General features: G+C 35.1%; 1 protein-coding gene across 1 annotated transcript; it reads right to left on the reverse strand.

The window, feature by feature from the left end:
- Window positions 1-3438: 3438 nt before the first annotated feature.
- Window positions 3439-4231, reverse strand: LOC147489901 (zinc finger BED domain-containing protein RICESLEEPER 2-like). The gene is made up of 2 exons (XM_086574766.1): window positions 3599-4231; window positions 3439-3510 (listed from the first exon to the last, which is right to left on the reverse strand). The coding sequence occupies exons 1-2, from the start codon at window positions 4229-4231 to the stop codon at window positions 3496-3498; spliced, it is 648 nt and encodes a 215-aa protein (XP_086430892.1). The 3' UTR covers window positions 3439-3495.
- Between the last annotated feature and the right edge of the window lie 18830 nt (window positions 4232-23061).

Genomic DNA, 23061 nt, shown 5'->3' on the forward strand with positions numbered 1-23061 from the left:
ATAAAAATCAGAGAAAGGAGTCTCTGATTTTTTAGCCATTGATACAAGTGTAGTGTGTGAAATTTTAGATAGGCGTGTGGTATTGTGTCTACAAAAAACAAGCCTAATTATATTAGAATTAAACTCTTCAAACAGAAGAAGCAAGGAGTGGAAGAAGGAGAACTTGAATGCCTCTTGCTTGCTATGCATATGAATAGCGTCTTTAATACGAACCTACTTGTCTTGTGGATACTTGGAATACTGAATAAACAATAAATTCCAACAAAAATAAGGACCGGTAGCTAACCTGGTTAAAATCGAGCTTTCTTCAAAAGGTCGGTGTGCTCGTAAATAGAGTGAACAAAGGCAGGCTGGCTGCAATCTTGTCGGTGGTCGAAATTTTGTTTTTTTTTTTTTTTTTTTTTCCCAGTAACAAGAGGGCATGCACGCTCAGAAATAGAGTTAAAGTTAAAAGGCAAAGGCAGTGGCTCCGAAAATCGCGGTGGTCGTAAAAAATTTCCAATCGACCTCCAGGAGCAAAAATCCTATTTTTTTCAAGAAACGACACACACGATCATATTCGAACGAAAGGGTGGGTGGGTAGAGAATGGGGGATTGCCCCTTGGATTCAAGCAATTGAATTCTTGTCTTGAACGAGTTTAAGATGGCAGCGGCGCCATTTCATAATAGTTAAAATTGATCCTTAATTATCTATAGAATAACACAAACAACTAATGATCAACTACTTTATCAATATTATTCCTACTCTCAATTCATTATGCAATATAGAGAGTCAGGATTCGTTACACTCTTAATCGTTAAGAGCTTAGAATTCTATTAGAAATCAAGGTGAGAACAATGAGAGTAGTGTTGTGATTTATTTCAACTAAAACTAATTATAAATTAATTAAACTAACATTGCAATAAACTAATTATATATTAAACTAATTTAAACTAAGCATTTAAAAGGTGAATTTAATGAATATGAAGAACATAGAAGAAGGATTAATCTATCTATGTGAAGCTATGATCATTCTAACTAGTTTATCATGTTTTAATTTTAACCTTTATTAATCTACACAATGTAAAACAACAAAAGTCACAATTTTTATTGATCCCTAACCAATCCTAGCAATCTCTGTACTAAGATATGATTAGCATAAGAGAAATTTTCCTCTACAAATCTCTTTGTGGAGTTTCTTTTCTTTAGTTCAACTTATATCATCTCTATCTCTAGACAAATATAGAACTTGAACTTGAAACACATAAGACAATAAGAAAACTAATGGAGAACAATCATAACCCTCACATATACTTCATAAAACTCCTCTAATAGAGTTTTTAGCCTAGTTTCATTAGGTTCATTAACAATAAACAATAATAAGAAGACATAATTAAATTAAACTAAACTTATATTAATAAAACTAATGGTGTAATAGAGTTAGAGACAAGAGCATTAAACCCTAATTACTCTAAACTAATGGGGAAGGAAGCAAATATGGGGTTTAAGGTTTTTATTCTCTTATATCATGATACAAAATCGTGCATAGTTTTTTTAGGCTAGGTTATGGACCCATAAATCAAGTCCATAACCCAATTGGTTGAATCCAAGACTTCTAATTTTGGTCGTGTACTATAGTCCGTAATTTTACCAACTTATACTACTTTAATCGAGTCAAGGCCTAGACCATCGGAAAGGGCTTTCTGAGCCGGTCATTTTGATATAAAATAGGCCTAAATCCGAGGCCTGAGTCTAAAGATATGGCTTTTTGAAGTTCTGTTGACTTTTCTTCAGCTCTCTAATCCGGTTTGACTTTCACTTAATAGTTTTGACTTGGACTTTTTAAGGGCTTTTTCTCCATGAAACTTGGGCTTTCTTTATGGAACTTCCTTAGCAATCACTTTAGCTCCTTTTAGCGCCTAATTAGTAACGAATTGACATTTATTTAACTCCAAAACCTGAAATACTCAAAAGCACGTAATTAATGATAAACCTATATTATTAATAACATAATTGGCTAAATATAAATACTATTAAAGGGTTTAAACTACAATTTTGGGCTCTTATCAACGTGCTGCCGTCGTACATTGCGAACTGAGGATGAATGAAATCTTGGGGGGAGGGTTTATTGAGTACCTCGAGCATGAAAGGTGATGCCCGGTACGTCTTCAGCATCTTATGGATAACCTGAGTGGCGTCCTTCTTCCCAGTGTTTTGTTCGATCTGCTAGGAGAGGCTGTTGATCTGCTGGTTGACCTTATTGATCCCGTCCTCAGCGGTAACTCCGTTCGGGTTCTAGGATTTGACTTTTGTTTTGAGAGCGGCATTTTCCTATCGGAGCTGGGTGATGCTACCGTTCATGGCTTCCATCTGGCTAGCCATAATCTGCAGTTGATCTTGGAGGCTTTCCATGCTTCGTGGGCTTGAAAATTTGCGATTCTAAGAAGATGGTTGGAAGAAATGGAAATTTTGAGTAGATGAATTTTCAAGTAATTTGATCTATAGACGAGTGCCAATGTACAGGTTGTATTTCATTTAACCTTACTATAGTAAGTAATTCAAAGGAGTTGGGTTGATTGATTGGGTTTGACCAAGTTTGTTTGGATGAACTGCCTACTTGTAAGGGTGGAATTCGAGCTAATCGAGCCGAGCTTTAGTGTGCTCAGGCTCGGCTCGGAAATAAAAAGAGAGGCTCAGGCTCGGCTCGGAAATAGTGGCGAGCTTTAAAATAGGCTTGAGCTCAGCTCAAATGATATATAGAAAGCTTGGCTCGAGCTCAATAAGCTTGTTTAACCAAACGAACTCGAGCCGAGCTCAAGCTCGTTTGTTATACGAGCTTGTCAGGCTTGAAATCTGAATATATACAATACAAAATTAAATAACCCACATTCATAAATTATAAGTGATTGTCTGAAGCTTGCAACCACTTACTGACTTACATATTACTGACTTACATTCATAAATCATAACTGAACTGACTGCCATACTAACATTGCATACCAAAAAATCAAAAACATCTTTAGATGTCTTAAAGATCATAAGTACAAGATTTGGTCTGTGGAATTGTGATTTTAAGGGGAAAAAGAACAAAAAGTGGGCACCACTTTGATCCCGATTCAATCTACTTGGTAACTTGGACAAGCTTTCCCACCATCACACATTTGAAGCTTTAGTCCGCAGAAAAAAAAGAATGAAGCCCAGTCTACACAAAAAGGGATCAAGGCCAGGCTAATCTACACAAAAAAGAATCAAGGCCAATCTGCAAAAAGCGAATCAAGGCGGGCTTCACGCAAAAAGAATCAATGTCAGTTTGCACAAAAAGGAATCAAGATCATGTTCAATAATTTGTTTAGCTACAATTAATATACAAAATATTAACTATAGAAAGCATTATAATTACTAGATAACCAGTAAAATAAAGGAAAACTTACATTTATTTTACAAAACAAAATGCAAATGGTGATTAGGATTAGAAGAAACACCTTTACAATAGTGGAGGCGTGGAGCAAATTAAGCTATGTGGCCTGACCCTGCAAAGCAAGCACCACTATGAGTGTATTTAATGCACTAAAGTTTTAGTAATATTGAACTTACATATTAAAAAATATATATACTTACATTCACAGATTTGCCAATCCCAAATTCAGTTCGCAACCAATCTCCGGTACAAACCAATGCTTCTATTGTTTCCGCACTCAATGAACTTCGATGATCATCAATGACTCTACCAACAGCACTAAAGGCACTCTCAGAAGCCACCGAAGTCATCGGGATCGAAAGAATGTCCCGAGCCATTTTTGAAAGGATCCGAAACTTCAAAGTGTTCGCTTTCCACCAGTTTAGAACATCAAAAGTACCATCACAGCCAATATAGATGCCTTCTTCCAAATACACTTCTATCTCAGACTTAGCATTTGATTGAACACAATTTGTTTCCGTGGCCCACATTTCAAATTCACACCTCGACTCGGCTATCTCACTTGAGCTGCTACTTCTAGCTCCACTCTCTTGGTTAATATTACCCCCCTCTGCTTCTTTGGATACATAATCCTCAAAAAGCTCAATCATTGAATCACGAACAGCTTTAAGTTTATCTTCAATAGTTTGGGTGGGATAAAGTTTGCTAAAAGCATACTCGATATATTTCAATTTGTTTTGGGGGTCTAGGGCAGCACCTATTGCCATCAAAAGGTTGCATTCTTCCCAATATTTATCAAATTTGTCTTTCATGGCTTTTACCATACGAGCCATCCATTCTCTAGTATCTATAGACATTTGCAACAAGATTTGTTTTATCTTCCAAATTTCAGGAAAAAACATATTAGAAGTTGGATAGAATTGACCAGAAAATGCTTTTGTTGCATCATTAAAGATCTTCAAAAATCTGCATACCTCCGAAGCTCTTGCCCATTCATCCTCAAACGGTAACCACTCATATTGAGAGTTTTAACCTTATACCTTGGAAAGACTTCTTTAAAGAGAAGTGCAGACCTCAACATGTCATATTTTGAGTTCCACCTAGTGGATACATCTAGAACCAAAGATTGGGTGGTTGTCAACTTCAATTGTTTCACAATCTCATTAAACTTGTGAAGTCGTGAAGGGGTCAATGTGACATACTTCACACTTTCACCTAACATTCTCTCCAAAGACGCGTTTAATCTCTTTCAAGCCATCTTGCACCATAAGATTCAGAATATATGCACAACACCTAACATGGAATATTTTACCACCAAAATAAAGGTTCTCTCCAAAACTAGTCAAGAGGCTAGTAACAGCTGCATCGTTTGCAGAGGCATTATCAAGTGTAATGGAAGACACTTTTTCCTCGATCCCCCACACACTAAGACATTGAAAAATGCAATCAGCAATGTTAACTCCAGTGTGAGGAGGTGGCAAGCAACAAAAGCTCAAGACACGCTTTTGGAGCTTCCACTCTGAGTCTACAAAGTGACCGGTGAGGCACATATAACCAACAGTTTGGTTAGAGGTCCACAAATCATATGTTAAACCAATCTTCCTAACATTTCCTAATGTTGACCTCAACTTCAACTTCTCACATTCATAGACTTTCAAACAGTAATCCCTAATAGGTTTGCGATTAATTGGATCAAAACAGGGATTGAGAACTTTACAAAACAGCACAAACAATTCATGTTCTACCATCTTAAAATGATACTCATGCGCAATGATGGCCTTTGCTAAAATATCTATTGCTTTTTGTTGATCAAACTTATATGCAGTCAAACCATCATAACTATCAAATGACAAAAGAGATTGTTTAGGACCTTTACCTTGACCAGAAATCGCAGCAATACGAGGTATACAAATAGGTATGTGCCTTCTAAGGTGACTTGTTGGCCCCCCATCAGTATAAGAAAGCCTCAACTTGCAATGTTTACATTCAGCCTTCTTTACGCCTTCGACAATTACTTCTATAAATTCCTTCCAAACAACGGATGTCTTGGCCCTAACCCTCTTCTTTGGATTCTCAGATTGTTCTTGTTGTTCGTGTGAAATTTCTTGCTGTGTTGCTCCACTTTGATGTTCAATAGTAGAAGTGCTTGGCGCTTGCAAAGGCGTACTTGAAACAAGTTCAGGTTGCAAATCAGACATATCTAGTCAAAAGTTTCAAACCAATCAGTTTTTAAGAAGAAAGTAAAAAAATGAATAATCAATCACAAGAAATAAACAATCAATTCATTAGCAACAGTGAAAGAAGTAAACACTATGATAAAAAGCACGCTTTTGAAAAAACCCATTGTGGAGAAGTCTAAGTTGGTAGGATATAGATGGAGAAGAAACGTATATGTGGTACAATTAGAGAAATGACAAAGTTTCTTAATGTGGTTTATTCCTTTGTATTGGACATTTGGCTGAGAAAGCAAAGACAATAAATTTTTAACCGAACTTTTATGGAAAGCAAACAATGTATGGAATACTTTTGAAATGAAAAAAACTATGAAGTTGGCCATCTAACAAAGACAGAAATAGAGCACAGGTATGATACATAAGATATAAATTAAATAGAAAGTAAAGGTGTTACATGAGGAAGATGTGTTGAGTACATAAACAAGAATTTCGAAGCTCAGGAATATTTTACAATGGTTGAAAAATTAATTTAATTGAAAAACATTGCTCCAAAGTCCAAACTTTACAATACTTTATGAAAAGAAAAGGATATAAAGGCGTGTTTGGACTTTTCGAGGTTACTTACTTGTTCATTTCTTGTAATGGTTTGAAATCATTCTTTGTGATTTCTCCCGTGTTTTATGAGTTGTCGAAAGTGGGGTTGTTTCAGTTGTTGGGGAAGAAAGCTGTGAGGGAGATTGAGTGTTTGGTTGAAGGGGTTGTTAGTTATGTTAGTATTTGTGGGTGTGAGAATTTTGGTGGAAATGATAATGATGAGAATGTAGAGGATTTGGTTACTTGTTTTGGGGATTTGGTTCGTGTTTGGACTAGTGATAAGGCCAAGGGGAATGTTGATGTTGGTGAGAGTTTGAAGGTGTTTTTTCCACTTGTTAGTGAGGGAATTATAGATGGGTTGAAAGGTGAGGTCGGGGTTGGTTACCTTGCTGGTGTTGTTATTGTTCAAGCTTTTTTGTTGAGGTTGTGTTTGAAACGTTGACAAGAAAGAGGGATAACTGGATAAGCTAATCCATTCTTTTCTTGCGGCGGCGTGAATGTCTGAATGAAACCCTGAAAATGAAAGATGGGTTGCTAAACTATATAATTTGGGTCATGGGTATGGGTATTGGACTATTGGTTGATCCACTCATCCACTGATCCGTAATCTACTATTCTATTATAGTGTATTTAGACTAGCCGGCTCGCGAGCTACTCAGGCTCGGCTCATTTATAGACGAGCCTTAATCTGAGCTCGAGCTTGGTTCATATAACTAAACGAGCGAGCTCGAGCGAGCCATAAACGAGCCGAGCCCGAGTCGCTCGGCTCAAATTCCACCCTTACCTACTTGTTAAGTTCTCTCTCGGGGGGGAGACCTAAATCGGGTCAGATGTAGTTCTTCATCCTCTTTATATATGCAAGAGTTCGCACCTCCATCTCTCGCGCTTCAGGTCAGATCCAAGTCTTCAGCTCATGCACGTGTCATGATGACGAGTTAAGCACTCTTATTGTGAAGCGTGCCTTAAGCCACGGTATTGATGATGATAATTAAGATTTCCATTACTGACTGTTGAGGAGAGTGAGAGTTCATGAGGTCGCTATTAGGTGAGGTCATTCGTGTGTACCAAGTTACTATGAAGCGAGCTCGTGTGACGAAGAATTCGGGTCGATTGGCGAATGCTAGGCTAGATCGTTTGCCGTAGTTGAGTCACTAAAAAGCGAGTTATGAGGACGAGGACCGTAGGTTGGCTGGTGAAGATGTTTATGTTGGACACGTGCTTGATATTCATTGGATGTGAATATTATTCCCTCACAGTTAATATAGGATTATGTAAATTTGTTTGTTAGTTTAATTTTTGTCTACGCATGCTATCTATTTTTCATGAATCCCACCCACCCTTCCGACCTGTTTGGGGGTGGCATATTTGCTTAGCACTGTATTTTACCATATCCACATGTTTTTAGGATTATTATTGTCATGCTTAAGGAATATAGTTTATATGAGCATCCTGCTAATAGGGTGTAGCTAGAATTAGCTATTGTTGTTTGGTGTAACCTCAAAGGTTAGAAGCATTAAGATTGCTATTTTGATTCCATGCTTAAAAACATATAGGTTTGGTGCTGGAGTTTGCTCTCAGCTGTTTCTATTTTTGTTTTAGAAGCCTTTTTCTTATTCCATCTCTTTCCTTATCAATTTGGGAACCTTGGGGACCTTTGTTTAAGAAACTTGTATTCCATAAATATATGGCACGCCATGTACTTCATTCTGCACCTTTCAAAATCATATCACAAGTCTTGCTTAGAGCGCGCATGCTCTTATATTGCATTAACACAGAGCGCGCCCGCGCTGTAATTCAGTATCACAAAATTTGATTTTGTCAGAAGAGAGCGCGCCCGCCTTCTGACATAAGCCATTCTGAGCGGGCCCGCACCCTTAGTTCAACATACATCCAGTACTATTTTTTTTAGTTTTTCTACAATAAATTCCAAGAGTTCATTAGTGTGCTTGTTTGCTATGAAATCTCATCGAATCATACCGGAGCAGTCCTTTGAAGAATTGCTCGAGAGTGACACATATGGGTTCTTATTCCGCGACATGATTGTGCAGTTAGGATGACAGCCTCTAATGGTAAGTGCTAATAAATCTTATTCTCTTGCACTTATTGCTTATTTCTATGATAATTATAGTTTTTTTTATCGACCAGATGGGGAACAAGTGTTCTCTATCATAATTAATGATGAAACAATGGATTTAAGCAAGTTTTTGTTAGCCTATGCTATTGGACTTTCTATACCTGCTGCCTAAGACTCATGGGGGTATATGTCTGATAATGTGTACATCTATAATTATGAGAATTTTCATAAGACCTATCGGGCGGGGATTTTTCGTGTAGAGGACCAAGGGCAATATAACGTAGCCTTTGATAGCCTGTCCCTTAACTTAGGCACTATTATGTTCTTTATTATACTGAATATTTTAGGGGAATGACATTTTTATTCTATGAATAAGGCCACTTGTGATGTCTTCCTTGCTTTAGCTGAGGGACGTATGCTGTATGACCTTCCCCAGACCTTAGTGTCTAGTTTAGCACAAGCCCATAGTTTGAAGCATAAGTACTTTCTTATGCCTGTCTTGGTTTGCCGCATAATGCTATATTTCTTTCCTGAGTTCTGCACCCGTTTCACCGATTGGGTTGGGGTTAACATTATGTGACCCACCAATTGCATTGTACACTCTTTACGTGATATGAATTGGCCGGGGCATCGTCTACAACCTCATAAGGTTGCCCTTTACACCCCATTAGACCAAGTAGTGCTTAACATGTTAGAAAAGGTAGATGATAAATGGCGAGAGGCCTGGCAGATTATCATGGCTGGGCAGGACGCAAAAGAACCTCATTTCTTTATAGGAGGGGAGGACAACGCTTAGTGCTGGATATAAGGTAAGTTCTACTTTCTGTTAGTGTCTGTTTATGTCCCCAAGCAATTTAATTCTTGTTATTCCCATAACGGGTGGAACTCAGATAGGAGTTGCGTCTATTTTTCTTTACCTATATTAGTATGTTCTAAATTTGTTTTGCAGGTGCTCTAAAATTTTCTCGCGTTTCCATGGTATTTTATATCCTTCTTATTTATATACTTTGAGGACAAAGCATGTTTTTGTTTGGGGGTGGCATAGAAACACACATAATTTAAGGTACCTATTAGGATATATATATGCATAATATGCACTTTGCTTTCTAGTAAAAAATTAGAAAATATAATAAAAATAAAAATAAAAAGTATTTATACTATACACTTATGAATATTGGTATTGTTTTTTTTTTTTGTGATGATAGTAGTCTAGAAGCTTCATTTTAGCTCTTAAATTAGAATAGCTTTTAGAAACTTAGGTTAATATGTACGTAGTAGTCATTGCATCTTTCTATAAATATATTGCATGAGCATCTATGTTTGTATTGGCAATAAGTTTCTAAAATCTAGGCTAGAATACTTATTCTACAAATCCTGTGAGAATATAGCCTAAAAGCCTTATATGAGTGAAATATTTGAGTAATGACACAAGGGAGAAGTAAATTCCGAATAAAGAAATCACACGTCCACTTGCTTGATCACTATATCATATCCTAAGCGAGAATTTAGGCCATTTTTGGATCAGAAATTCAAACCTATATTAAATTATTTTCAGCTAGTCGCCCCTCTAAGTCTTTCTTTAGCCTTTTCATAAACCACAAATCCTTTACCCTTTTATAAAAACAAAATAAAAATAAAATCAATCTACCCATTTTTTAATGAGTCTGAAAAGTATGATAAAATGGAGAAAAGAAAATAGAAAGACCTGTGGAAAACTAAGAATTTGTTAGTTGCTTCAAATAAGAAAAGAAAAGAAAGTTTCCATCCAAAGAAAAGAAAAAATAAATAAATAAAATAAAATAAAAAGTTAGAACTCCAAAAACATAATCAAAGGAGTCAAAATCCAAAAGAAAAATAAAATAATGGCTAAGAATGGAAACAAAGTGTAGAAGCAAAATAAGAACAAGGTTTTCTCTAGTTACATATTTTGAAGATCCTATTATCTCAGACTTGTCCTTTTGAATATCAATTTTCTTCTTTCTTAAACCATTACATAATCCCCACAACACCTAATAAAGAACTCTAGCTTAATTAAAAATAGGTTGGTGTGATAGTAAGTGGCAGATGTGTTTGATCGACCTCGGCTCCCTTGTACGTCATTGAGATTGTGAGGAAAAGTGTGCCCACCGTAAAACAAAACTGGAGTGAACAAAACTTGAAAATAGGGTTTTGGAAAAATCGTGAGTATTTTTGTCTTGACATATTTGTGAGGACCTACTTATAGGCGTTATTCCAAAGTTTCATGAACGGATCTGTTATTGCATTTCATAGCGTAGTTCATTATATATATGCTTATCCGTGATGATTTGATTATTATGCACGTATTAGCTTAGGTTTCGAATTGATTACTCTTTATTCATTGCTAGTGAGATGTATAGATATCTGAGAATAAATAAGGAAACATTAATTTTATTTCTTAGTCGTTGTAGTATAAATAAAGTTTGTGAGTATCTTCTCTGTAAAACTATCACGAGGCTATAACTCATCCACTAGGGAAATCCTAGTAGATTAAGGCCTTATTGCATATAGTCAATGCAATCGCAATCGGCGAAACAAAATTAGTTAGAACTCTATTTTTGGTCACTTATTTTAATTTCTCATCTTTGCTTGAGGACAAGCAAAATGATGTTTGGGGGTGGTTTGATAAGAGCCCAAAACTGTAGTTTTAAACCCTTAATAATATTACATTTTGACCAATTATGTTTATAATAAATAAGAGTTAGTATTGTTTACGTACTTTTGTGTATTTCATGTCTTGGAGTCAACTATGTAAAGAAATATGGCACTTTTGCAAGAGAAATGAGCAAAAATTGGTTGATAAGAAGTTCTATGGTTAAAGCCCAAGTTTCAAGGAGAAAATGCATTTTTAAAGCCCAGTCAAAGCTGATAAGTAAAAGTTAACACGGGTAGAAATAGAGCATAAAAGTCAACAAAACTTTCGCAAGTCATATCTTTGGACTCAGACCTCAGAATTGGGCCTATTAAATATAAAAATGACCGGATCAGAAAGAGCTTTCTAATGGTCTAAGCCTTGATGTAATCATAGCAGTAAAAGTTGACAAAAATGTTGTTACAATAATTTCCAAGAGAGAAACCCTTTTTAGACTTAAGTAATTAGGTTTTTGGCTTGATTTAGTTGCCCAAAACATAGCTCCAAAACTCATGCACGAAATTATAAACCTAGCCCTCTCCTATATAAAGAGGACTAAGGCAAAACCCTAACTCTCTCCTACCACTTCTCTTTAGTTTAATCTAGTTTATGTTTTATTAGTCTAGCCACCAGTAATACAATTCAAGTTATTTTTAATACAAGTATTCCTTTAATTATGTCTTCTTCTTCTCATTATTTATTCCATGATAATCTAATGAATCATAACTAAACCTCCATTAAAGGGGTTTGATTGAAGCTTTGATGAAGACTTGATGTGTTAGTATATAATAGTTATATTAAATTGTATTAAAGAGCTTTAAGTCTAGGGTTTTCTATTTAGCAATTAGTAAAATAAACCTAGACTGGAGGGTAGTTAATTCACCATGAGAATGGATTTCAACTTCCTCTCATGCTAATTATTAGTTGGCTAGAGATACCATGAATAATTAGGGATAAAAAAAACCTAACATTTATGTTGAACCTTGTGTGAAAACATAAAGATTAGGGTTGCAACAAACTCTATACTAGCATATTAGGGATTAATCAATGTGGATTTCAAATCTTCCTAATTCCTTCTTTATATTCACATCTTAATATTTAATTGCCCTAGTTTAATTTAGAATATATTCAATATTAGTTCTCACCATATTAGTTATATTTTAAATCATTACTCTCATGCTGTTTAATTGTTCATCATTAGTGGAATTAGTTATTATCTAAGCAATTAGGAGTGGAATGAATTCTTACTCTAGTTTTATTACATGATAATTGAGAGTAGAACTTTGATATAAAAAGACATGCAAATTATAGTTTATTTATTCCTAGTATAATTAGCTAAGTAGGAGTGAAAATGTGAAATTTTCATTCTATCACATAACATCATTAATCCTATGGAAGGCATTCAATTTCTTCACCAAGGCCTGCGAGCATTGCACGCACATCAGGAAGTCATCTTTACAAGTCTACTGGAATTACAGGAATGTCAGGCAATGCATGAAGTGGCACAGGAAGAATTCTTGCAAAACCACTCACAGTTTTTGGAAAATCACACTCTCATAATGAAGAACCACAACGATTTTTTCACACACCAGGGTGAACTACAGCATCAACTCATCCAGCAGATTGATCAAATCAACAGTCTTGTAAATGATCTGCTTCCACTTAATCATCCTCGTCGTCAACAAAGCCCTGGATTTTGTTCCACCTTTAAAAATTAGGTTTTTAGTTATGTTTATATCTTAGTTAACCTCTTTTGCCTTTTTGTGTTTTCTCTTGTTAAGCAGTGGTTAAGGATAGTGTACCATTAGGTTGTATTAATTCTTGTTGTTATCAATAAACCATCATTTCATGACAAATTTTAAACTATTGTTTTAAATTTGTTTGATGGAGGGCCTTATCTTCTTCCATACTCTTCCATCCATCGCGACAGACTTTATTCGACTTTATCAATAGGCGTGGAGAACATATTTGATTCCCTTGTGGTGGGACCTTATCGTTGTTTCACACAAGGTGACTATTTATTTTTGAACTTCTCATCACGCTGATTGATAGTTTGTCAGGATTCCTTTTATAAATCACATCTCTCTCTACTTCATCAAGGATCATCTTCATCAAGCATGGCAATTCCAAAAATCATTCCTGAGCAATAATTCTAGGCTATGATGGATTCCCCAGCTTATGGTATTCACTTCCATAACTACATCACCAACATTGGGTGGTCTTCCCTACTTCTTCAATCGGACCAAACTTATTTTCCAAGTTTGGTTGCATACTTTTATGCCAATATGGAAAACACGCGAGTATTCAGCCATGCACACGGTTTCTTTCTAGACGGGTTCATAATCACAGTTGGAGACACACAACATATTTTCTCTGAGCCAACGATTGCCCTAACTTTGGATCTGCCTTATCACCAACCAGCAACAACATGGTCATACATTAGCCAGAATTCATACCGTTCATTTTCATGGCCTCATTTTTGTGAGACATATGGTGATGGTCTAGCACGGATAGACGAAGGAGCTACACCTGGCAGATGGCCAGAAACCACCATTCCCTTAGCAAGCATGACCATGAACGTCAGAAATGCAATGTTGTTTGTACTTCTAAACATCATGGGAGATTGGCATTTTTCTACTGCCAATGACACTGCATGTGTAGGCTTCAATGTTCTTGCTCAAGGTCATACACTCTTTGATATCACAAACTGTGTTATCTCTAATTTGAAAAGAGCTCTCAATTTTTAGCACGAATATTTACTTTTACCTGTAACCGCATGCCAAATTATGAGGACACATTTTCCACAGTTTTTGGCCACTTTCAATGACTGGGTTAAAGTAGATTCTATGTGCCCTACGAATAGAATAATTCATTCATTAATGTTTCGGGCATAGCGTGCACGACCTTCATGGTACCTGAGGTACGTTTGCTATTTTCCTGACGATGAAGATATGCTGGCACATTTGAATGAATCAGGGACACCATGATGGAGCACCATTTGGCAAACCATAATATATTGGCGCGATACTAAGGAAATGCATTTTACTCGAGATGATGAGAGAAAGTCAGTATCTAGTGGTTGGTAAAATTTGAGTAGAACAATGTGCATATATATTTTTATATATATATAGTTGTGTTTGGTGTGCTATCGTTTTTTCATTTTTGTATAATATGTTTGAATTGATTATAAAACATTTATGTTGCAGATGTCCAGTCCTAATTTTGCTCACGGTTCTCAGGTAATTTATTTCTCTTGATACTTCGAGGACTATAAGCATCATTCTGTTTAGAGGTGGTTAGACCCTCTAGCAAAAATTAGGCAACTTGTAAGATGTATATAGTTTTTATTCTAAATAAATGTATTTTGTGACAAAGTCTTGTTTCTTTTTCTGTGATGAAAATTATCTAGAAATCTCATATTAGCACTTGAATTAGGATTTGTTCTTAAAAAACTTAAGATAATACACATGTAATAGTTTTTACATCTTTTCATGAGCATTCATGCACTGAGTATCATTGACAGTACATAGCAGTAAGTTTATGGAACCCACGGTTAGATTACTTAAATTACCAATCCTGTGAGAATCTAACAAAAAAACCTCAATATGTGTGAATTATGAGTAATTACACAAAGGAGTAGTTTTTCCGAATAAAAAAAATCACGCGTCTACTTACTTGATCACTATCCGAATCCTGGGCGAGAATTTAGGCCTTCTTTGGATCAACATAACCAAAAATTCATACATGTACATTTTACCGCTAGTCGCCCCACTGAACCTTTCATCAAACGTTTCATTTTCACCAACAATTCCTTACCCATCTATTAACCCCAAATAAAATAAACCCACCTAAATGATAAGTATGAGAAATAGAATAAAATGTGGAAAAATAAAGAGAAAGACTTGTCCAAAATCAAAATCAGTTACTTGCTTCAGAAAGAAAAAGAAAATAGAATTATGTTTCCCAAAAATCAAAAGAAAAAAAACAAAAATCAAAGTTATAAATCCCCAAAATCAAATCAAAAGGAGTCCAAAAACATAAAAGAGCAAAGTATGGAAACTCATGTAGCAGCAGAAAAAGAAAACAAGGATTTCTCTAGTGTAAATATTTTGAAGACCTTATTCTCTCATACTTGTCGTTTTTTATTTTCCATTCCAATTTTTTCTACACTACCATCTAAGCCCCCATAATACCTAATAAAGACCTCTAGCTCAATTATGAGTAGGATGGTATGATAATAAGTAGTAGACGTGATTGATCGACCTCGACTCCTCTGACTGTCATTGAGATGTGAGGAAAAGTGTGCCACTACACACTAGAGTTAGCAAAACCTGAGTGGAAAAATTATGAGTGAATTTGTGTTTCGACACATACCTATGAGAACATATTTAGGGACGCTCTCCAAAGGATCCAAAAACGGCCCTGCTTGTACAATTTAATGTAAAATTCATTGTATGCATATTCATATGTAGATGTTTTAATTATTGCATGCATATTAACTTGAGTTTTAAAGGAATTAATCCTCGTTCCCTGGTAATGAGATGTATAGATATCTGAGATTAATTAAGGGAGCAAGCTTTTGTTGCTAAGTCGTTGTAGTATAGATGAAGTTTGTGGGTATCTTTTCTAGAAAACTCTCATGAGGCTATAACTTGTCCAATAGCTGGGGAATTCCTAGTGGTTTAAGGCCTTGTTGCATACGGTCAATGCAATCGCACTCTGCGAAACGAGAGTTAGTTAGGACTACATATTTTTGGCCACTTATATGTTTTAATGTCTCTTCTTTACTTGAGGATAAACAAAGTGTTGTTTGGGGGTGGTGTGATAAGCACTCAAAAATGTAATATAAAACCCCGTAGAGACATAGCATTTTGATTAATTATGTGATTAATAATCATGAAATAATCGTATTTTTGTACTTTTGCATGTTTGAGCAATCAACGTGAAAATGAGGATAAAAGTCAGAATTTAAGCAAGGAATAGGGTGTCTACATGAAATTTTCCAATTTAGCCCACGTGAATCCCAACTAAAGCCTAGGAAAGCAAAAAGGACAATTTCAAGTCAGAACAGGATGAACGTGCCGAAAAGCATCAAACTCCAAAAGCCCATATCTTCTGAACCTGGACTCCAATGGCGGAAAATGAACCATCAGAACGATCAGTACGACGAGCTTTACACATAGGCAGGACTTTATAAAAATTCAACTTTTGGACCCGCCACTAGTTGAGGCATGAGGGACTCACTGTGTGGACCCACAAAATTTGGTGATCAAGCTCATATGTCAAGCTTCCACACAAATCAAGCTTCATTAAAACCATGAAATATTTTTATGCACTTTGGCACAAAAGTCCTAGTTGGTAGCATGATTAGGTGGCTTAATTAAGTGGCACAAAAGTCCTAATTGGAGGCATGATTAGGTGGCAAACATATTTACTTGATTTTGGCACAAGTCTTAATTGGTGGCGTGATTAGGTGGCTTAATATTTTGATTAGAAAAAAATCAAGATTTCTCATTTGTTATAAAAAGTAGGCTTCATTAGCAAGAAACAACTTTTGCTCCATTAGCTAGTTTTAATCCGGAGAAGAAAGTTTTCATGTTTTGTAACTTTTGGTTTTGTTAAGTCAAGTTTGTAATATGTTTTCAAATCTATGTAGTTAATTTAAATTTTTTTTCAAAGTAATAAGTAGAGTTTTTCTTTGTTATTGTATTTTCTTTACAATCATGTTAAGTTGTTGTAATTTGTAAAATATAAGGATCATACCTAAATCAGTTTTTGCTTTTGAAGTTTTAGTAATATCAACTCCAAACACCGTAGAGTAGTTCAATTAATTAACCACAAATCCTTCTCACAAATTTCCTAGGTTGAAATTCTAGTGAAGTATCTACAAACAAATGCTCTAGACTCTAGGTGGAACGATTTCCTTACTCGAAGTGTAATATAAAGAATACGTGAGCTAGAAATTTTGAAAGAGTGTACTCGAGTGTGGGTTGAGATTCGGTTCTTTACATGTGCAAAAGGACGTTTATCATGTCTCGTTTTTTATTTATTTACAGGATCTACAACTTTCCAGTGAGTTTCTGAGCTTCGATCATTACTTTGTGAGTATGTGGTAAGGGTGTCGATGGGTACCCGTTTAACCGAAATCGGAACCGGAACTGTAGAAAAAAAAATCATGGTTCCGGTTCCTATTTTTAGGAACCGTTTAAAAATGTGTACTAAAAAACCCAGACCATATAGAATTGGAACCGAATGGTCTTTTAAATAAAAAGGCCGGAACCAAACGTTATCGTACTTTTAACATTAAAAATATCGAATTAGTAAAGAATATAAAACTCAAAACGTTCATTTATATATTACTAAATTTTATTTATTAGTGTAATATGTAGTTTTCATAATAATTAATGTTATAAATAATATAAAAATATAGCAGACAACCTTAAATATGTGGTTTTATTTAACTTATTATTAAATGACATAATAACTTATATCAATATTTAAAAAACAACTCGTTCGTGCGGTATATTTGTGTTTTTAGTACACATTTTTTTAATAAGACCAATAAAAAAATTTGTGTAAATAATGAATCTCTTAAAAACTGAAATGAAGAATCGGAATTGGGAATACCCACTAGGAACCGATGGTTATGGGTGTGGTTTTATAATTTTAAGAACTGTAAAGAACCGGAACAGTAAAATTAAATGTTCTTGGTTCTTACAACACTAAGAACCGGACCGTTGACCCCCTAGTTTGTGGCCTACCATATCACCATACTCGGGTTTGGGTCTTCTTGCTAAATCTGGCCACATATTTAGTTGGGCTGCTCTCACGGGTTTCTTAGAATTTAGTTTCCATACAACGCTGGTCCAATAGACGCACCACAAGTACCAATGGCGCGATATGACAGAAATGGAGAGAGAGGAAAACACAAATACATGATCAAAACCTCATTCCAATATTAATTTTCGTACCAACATTGTCGAGCCTATGAGTTAGTAATGTGAAATTGAAATCAGCAAGCCAAGAATGTGGGGAAATTTAAGTTCTCAGGACCTTAGGTTCTAGAACGGTTAGAGATCATTTTCATAGGTAGACAAATCTGTTGCCCTATGGATATTATATTGACTTGAGCACATGACAATGTTCACAATTATTTACACTGGGCGGACTGAGGCCAAACTCGCTTCTCTGTAAGTTTTTGAGCCGGGGGTGAATAAGCTTTAGAGCCGAAGCGTTTGAGCCTAAATAGCTCTTGAAGCTTGAGCCTATAGCTCACTTACTAAACATGCAAACTGAAACTCAAATGGATTCACGTAAAATAACTGAACTATTCATGCTGGTTCATATAATATATGAGCGTTGAGCTTATATATATTAAAACTCGTTTAATAAATGGTGGTAATATTGGCACCACCCTTGTTACGCACTACATCCACTTTTATAACTAAACCCATCTTGTAAAGATTTGCACCCACTTGATTAAGAAATTCATTTTTTTTATTTTTCGTTATTCCCTCTTTTCTTATCATGAACAAAGGCAAACATTTCTCCCATTTGTAATATATTAAATCTACATGAGTCTATCTTTACTTATAATATATATCCATAATGTATCCCAAAAATAAAGCGATTCACAAGCACCTTGGTAAGATATAAACTCTCTAAAACTAACAACAAAAATTAAAAATCCCAAGAACCCCATCTATCTCTAGTACATGCTCTTCTATGCAGGGCAGACTCTGGAGTTTCATCGAGGGTATTCAAGTCAGAAATTCAACAACCGAAAATTTTCTTTAGTGTTATGTAAAAAAATTAAAAAAAAAATAAAAAATCAACGGGTATTCAAGTCAGAAATTCAACAACGGAAAATTTTCTTTAGTGTTATGTAAAAAAAATTTTAAAAACAAAATTAATAGGTAATTCTGTAAAATCTTGAGGACACTAAAAATAGATGGTTCAGTATATATAAACATATGATTTCAAAAGGCAAAATGATACCTGCGAGAAATTGAATTGAGAATTCGCGATGGTTTGAGAAATGAATCCGAAAAAATGATCAAATAATAGATAAGGTGATTGAGAAATCGAAAACGTTTGGAAAGTTTATTGGAAAAAAAACGAAATGAATTACTCATTGGAGTAAAAGTAAAAGTGTGGACTTGGCCTACGTTACAAAGTCCATAATCCAAAATGTTAAAAATAACTTGTGATACTTTCCTAGCATCAAACACCAAATTTCCAACAATTTGGTATTTTTTCATTTTAAGGAGAGTCACATGTTGATGAGAACACAAAAAAAACACCAAACCAAACACCAAATCAGCCAAAATTTGGTTCCAGCTTTGGTATTGTATCAAATCTCTCACGCGTTTTGGAAAAACCGCGTGATTTTTCTAACACCGCATGAACTTGGGCTTCTATGGCGCGGTTTTGCCAAAACCGCGTGAGAGATTTGGAAAGAATATAAATAAGAAAATTAATGTGCGACACATCGCGTGGTTTTGGGCCTGTCAGATTGGCTTTAGTGGCGCGGTTTTGAGAAAATCGCGTGGGCTATATGGTGTAGTTTATCCAAAACCGCTTCATTTGATGTTGCTCCTAAAGATAGTTGGTGTTTTTTTGATTTGGTGTTTGGTTTGGTTCAAAATTTTGGTATTTTTTGGGTTTCACTCCTAAAAATGTTCTAATGAGCCAAGTTTTTTTTTTTTTTTTTTGGCTAAATACTAATGGGCAGGTTAAATACTAAGCATTTAAGCCTACTGCGTTTTTTATTTGGGTAAACTTAATGGTATTCACTTGAATACCTTGATTATACATTGGTCTGCCATTGCTTCTATGATAAGCATATGAGCTTCATTTAATTAGTCGTTTAGCTTGACAAAGGACGTCAAGTAGATGAAACAATGATAGTTCAATTATAAGATCCCTATTGTCAACAAAAAAAAAATGAATAATACACTATCTACTTTTTTTATTTTTTTGTGCGTAGAGAGGAAAAAAAATCTACTTGCTTGTTAAAATGGGTGCAATCTATTTAATAAAAAGGGACGATATGGGTCTGTAAGGCCCCATCCAACGGCTCATGTAGTGTTTCACAAATTGTGACATGGCGAATCCAAGTGATTTTCTGGGTTTGTACAATTTAGTTAAAACAAATTAGTACCCATGGAATCTATCCAAAAATTACTCATAAGTCAACAAGGGCGGGGGGCTTATAAACATTGTTGGGCCTCCAAAATTGGCCTGGTACTGTTCTTTTTGCAGACAGGGTTGGTTGGCTTATTGGGCTATAGCCCAATTGATATTATTGAGCTTATGGATAATGGACTGGCCATGATTGGGTCGGTGCGACAAGTTGTTCAGTGTCGTACGACACAGGCAAACCCTAGTCACTAACAAACAAAGACTTTTATGTTAAACAAAAAAGTTAATGTTAAGAGGTGCACTATGTAATAAGGGGGGTGCTAACATCACCACCCTTAATAAATGGCCCGAGCTTGAACATAGTAAAACTCATACTCGGTAAGCTCAAATTCCACTTCCACCCCTACCTAGCGCTTCACATGGCGGGACTTCAATAAGGCTCTGTTTAGGCATCTAAAATTCTATAGTACTTGACCATGTTTAGAGTATGCAAAATTAGTGGTGGATACTCCAAAAGTAAGTACTCTAGAAATTGTTTGGTCAAATTGTTAGTCTCATATTGTACTTCATCTTCTTCGTTTTTTTACCAACTTTTCAAATGCAATAAAATTGCCATCAAAAAAATTTTAAAAAAAAAAAAAAAAAAAAAAAAAAAAAAAAAAAACTCAAATCTAACTGAAATAAAACCTAAATCAATAACTTCAGCATGAAAACTCCAAACTTCAAATTGAACATAAAACACTGCCCATTACTTGAAGTCCAACAAAAAAAATATGCTTATTTGAAAATCCAAATTACTTGAAGCACTACCCATTACTTTCAATACCCAAATTACATGAAGCTCTACCAATTGTGAATATTGAATCCCCAAATTCTACATATTTTATGTGGTGGTGGATTATGAGGTGGAAATGGTGAATTGTGCTTGTGTGTAATGCTTTCAGAAGAGAGAAGATGGTAGCGGTTAGGGCTTTCAGAAGAGAGGAATTGCTATTTTCGATGGTCGACCCTCGAAGGAAGGAAGGAAGAAATCATATTCTTTTTTATTTCTTTTCTTTTTCTTTACGTATGTATTTTTTTTGTTTCTCTCGATCTTTCCTTGGTGATAATCCAGTAGAACGAAATCGCAACTCTCTAAATTGATACTACAAACCCAGTTAAGGCCCATTTCCCAGTTTTGTTATACATTAAGTTCAGCTAGCTATCCACTTATAATAATGGACCAAACAAGAAAACCACTATCATATCAATGCTCTTATTCATTATACAGGCTACCCAAACTATGCTACCAAACATGCCCTAAGCATATACACTCGAAGTGCTATGCTAGTCTACCGTAGTCAATGACAATATACACTTCAGGTCTCCAGTTTGCTATGACATTAGGTGTGCCATGGACCCTGGTCCCATTGCTTAAGAAAAGGAAAACTTCCATGGTAAAATGGATTGGGACTTTGAGGGAGTATATGACACAAGCATCATTAAATTTAGTTTTGATGATTTTCCAAAGATGAACTCAAAGTTCACTTGAGAATTTTATCTACACCAAGAAAAAATTTCTAAAACTACCACACAATTTTTAACTAACTTTCAAATATTGTAGACTATCAACAAAATCTTAAGTGTCGAAGCTAGAAGTTTTGAGACTTTTTGGTATGGTCGTTTCCAGTAGGGGTGCCACTATTTCCTTAAATTTCATTTTTTCTGAATTTCAATCCGAATTTTTTTTGGATTCGACATCAATATTACTTGTCCGATTATCGAAAATCCGATTTAAATTCGGATCGGCTTTCAGATGATTTTTGAAATTTTGATTTTCTGATTTTTTCCGATGGCATATCCGATATGATTTTTTTGAATTATTATTTGGAATTACATATAATATATCTAAAATTCTAATTACTAATTATAATTATTTTAATATAACACCACTTTTTTTTGCTCATTTCTAGTGGATTAACTTGCATTAATCAATATATTGTATAAACAAACTAAAAACCCAAGAATTAGTATTTAGTATACAAGTCATAAAATATATTTAATATGAAGATATTTAAATTTTCAATAATTTTTTATTTTTATCCAAATTATCTGAATTTCTCAATTTTTTTCAAATTCCGATTATCCGATTCTTTAAAATTTCAAAAAAATATCTGATCGGATCGGATTCGACACAAATCATAAACCCAAAACCCATATTCCGATCCGATCAGACCAAAACCATAGTTCGGAATTTTGGAATTCTCGAAATTCTGACAAATCTAAAAACCGAAATTCATTAAATTTCAACCCCTATTACATTCGGAATTTTAGATATTTCAAAATTTCAGATATTTCAACTCTATATTCGGAATTCCGTTTTTTTGAAAAATTGAAATTCTGAACAGAATTCCAAAGTTTCGTTCGAAATCACGAACTATGACCGAAACACACCCCTAGCTTCAAATAATCGACGCCAAAGTTCACAACTTAGTCCGTGTCATTTTTTCCAATATAAGTATTCCGCAATGGCTGTCCAACAGACAAAGCAATTTTCTCAAGTATTTGTTATTCAACCGCAGGACAACATAGTGTGAGAAAAAACCGTTTACTGTGTCTAGCACTCTAGCTGCAATTTTCATTGAAAATCTAAAATGGTACCATATCAGTTGAGGTACAGTTTCGCTTTAGTTTGATTCACCTTAAACAGTGAAAATTGGTGCATGTATGCTTGGCTGCTTGCTCAAATAGTAACATGAAACAAGGACCCATCAGACCTTATTGTGGTGGTTATGTTTAAACAGAAATAGCAAACTTGAGAATCAAACACCTTGACTTTGGTGGGGACCAATCAGGACTAGTACATCTCTATCAATGGCTGGTGGCTAATCAAAATCACTTCAACCTAAAATCCATGTAATTGTTTGATTTGTCATTTCCCTCTTAGGCAGTGTACAGGGTGAAGTCATATGGACCTGATGTGTGTTGATCTCAATCAGAAAGGGAAAGAGAGATGAGTTGATTGAGATTGAATGGACAGTAAAGATA

This window comes from Coptis chinensis, chromosome 7, assembly GCF_015680905.1.
Source record: "Coptis chinensis isolate HL-2020 chromosome 7, ASM1568090v1, whole genome shotgun sequence".
Classification (NCBI taxonomy): domain Eukaryota; kingdom Viridiplantae; phylum Streptophyta; class Magnoliopsida; order Ranunculales; family Ranunculaceae; genus Coptis; species Coptis chinensis.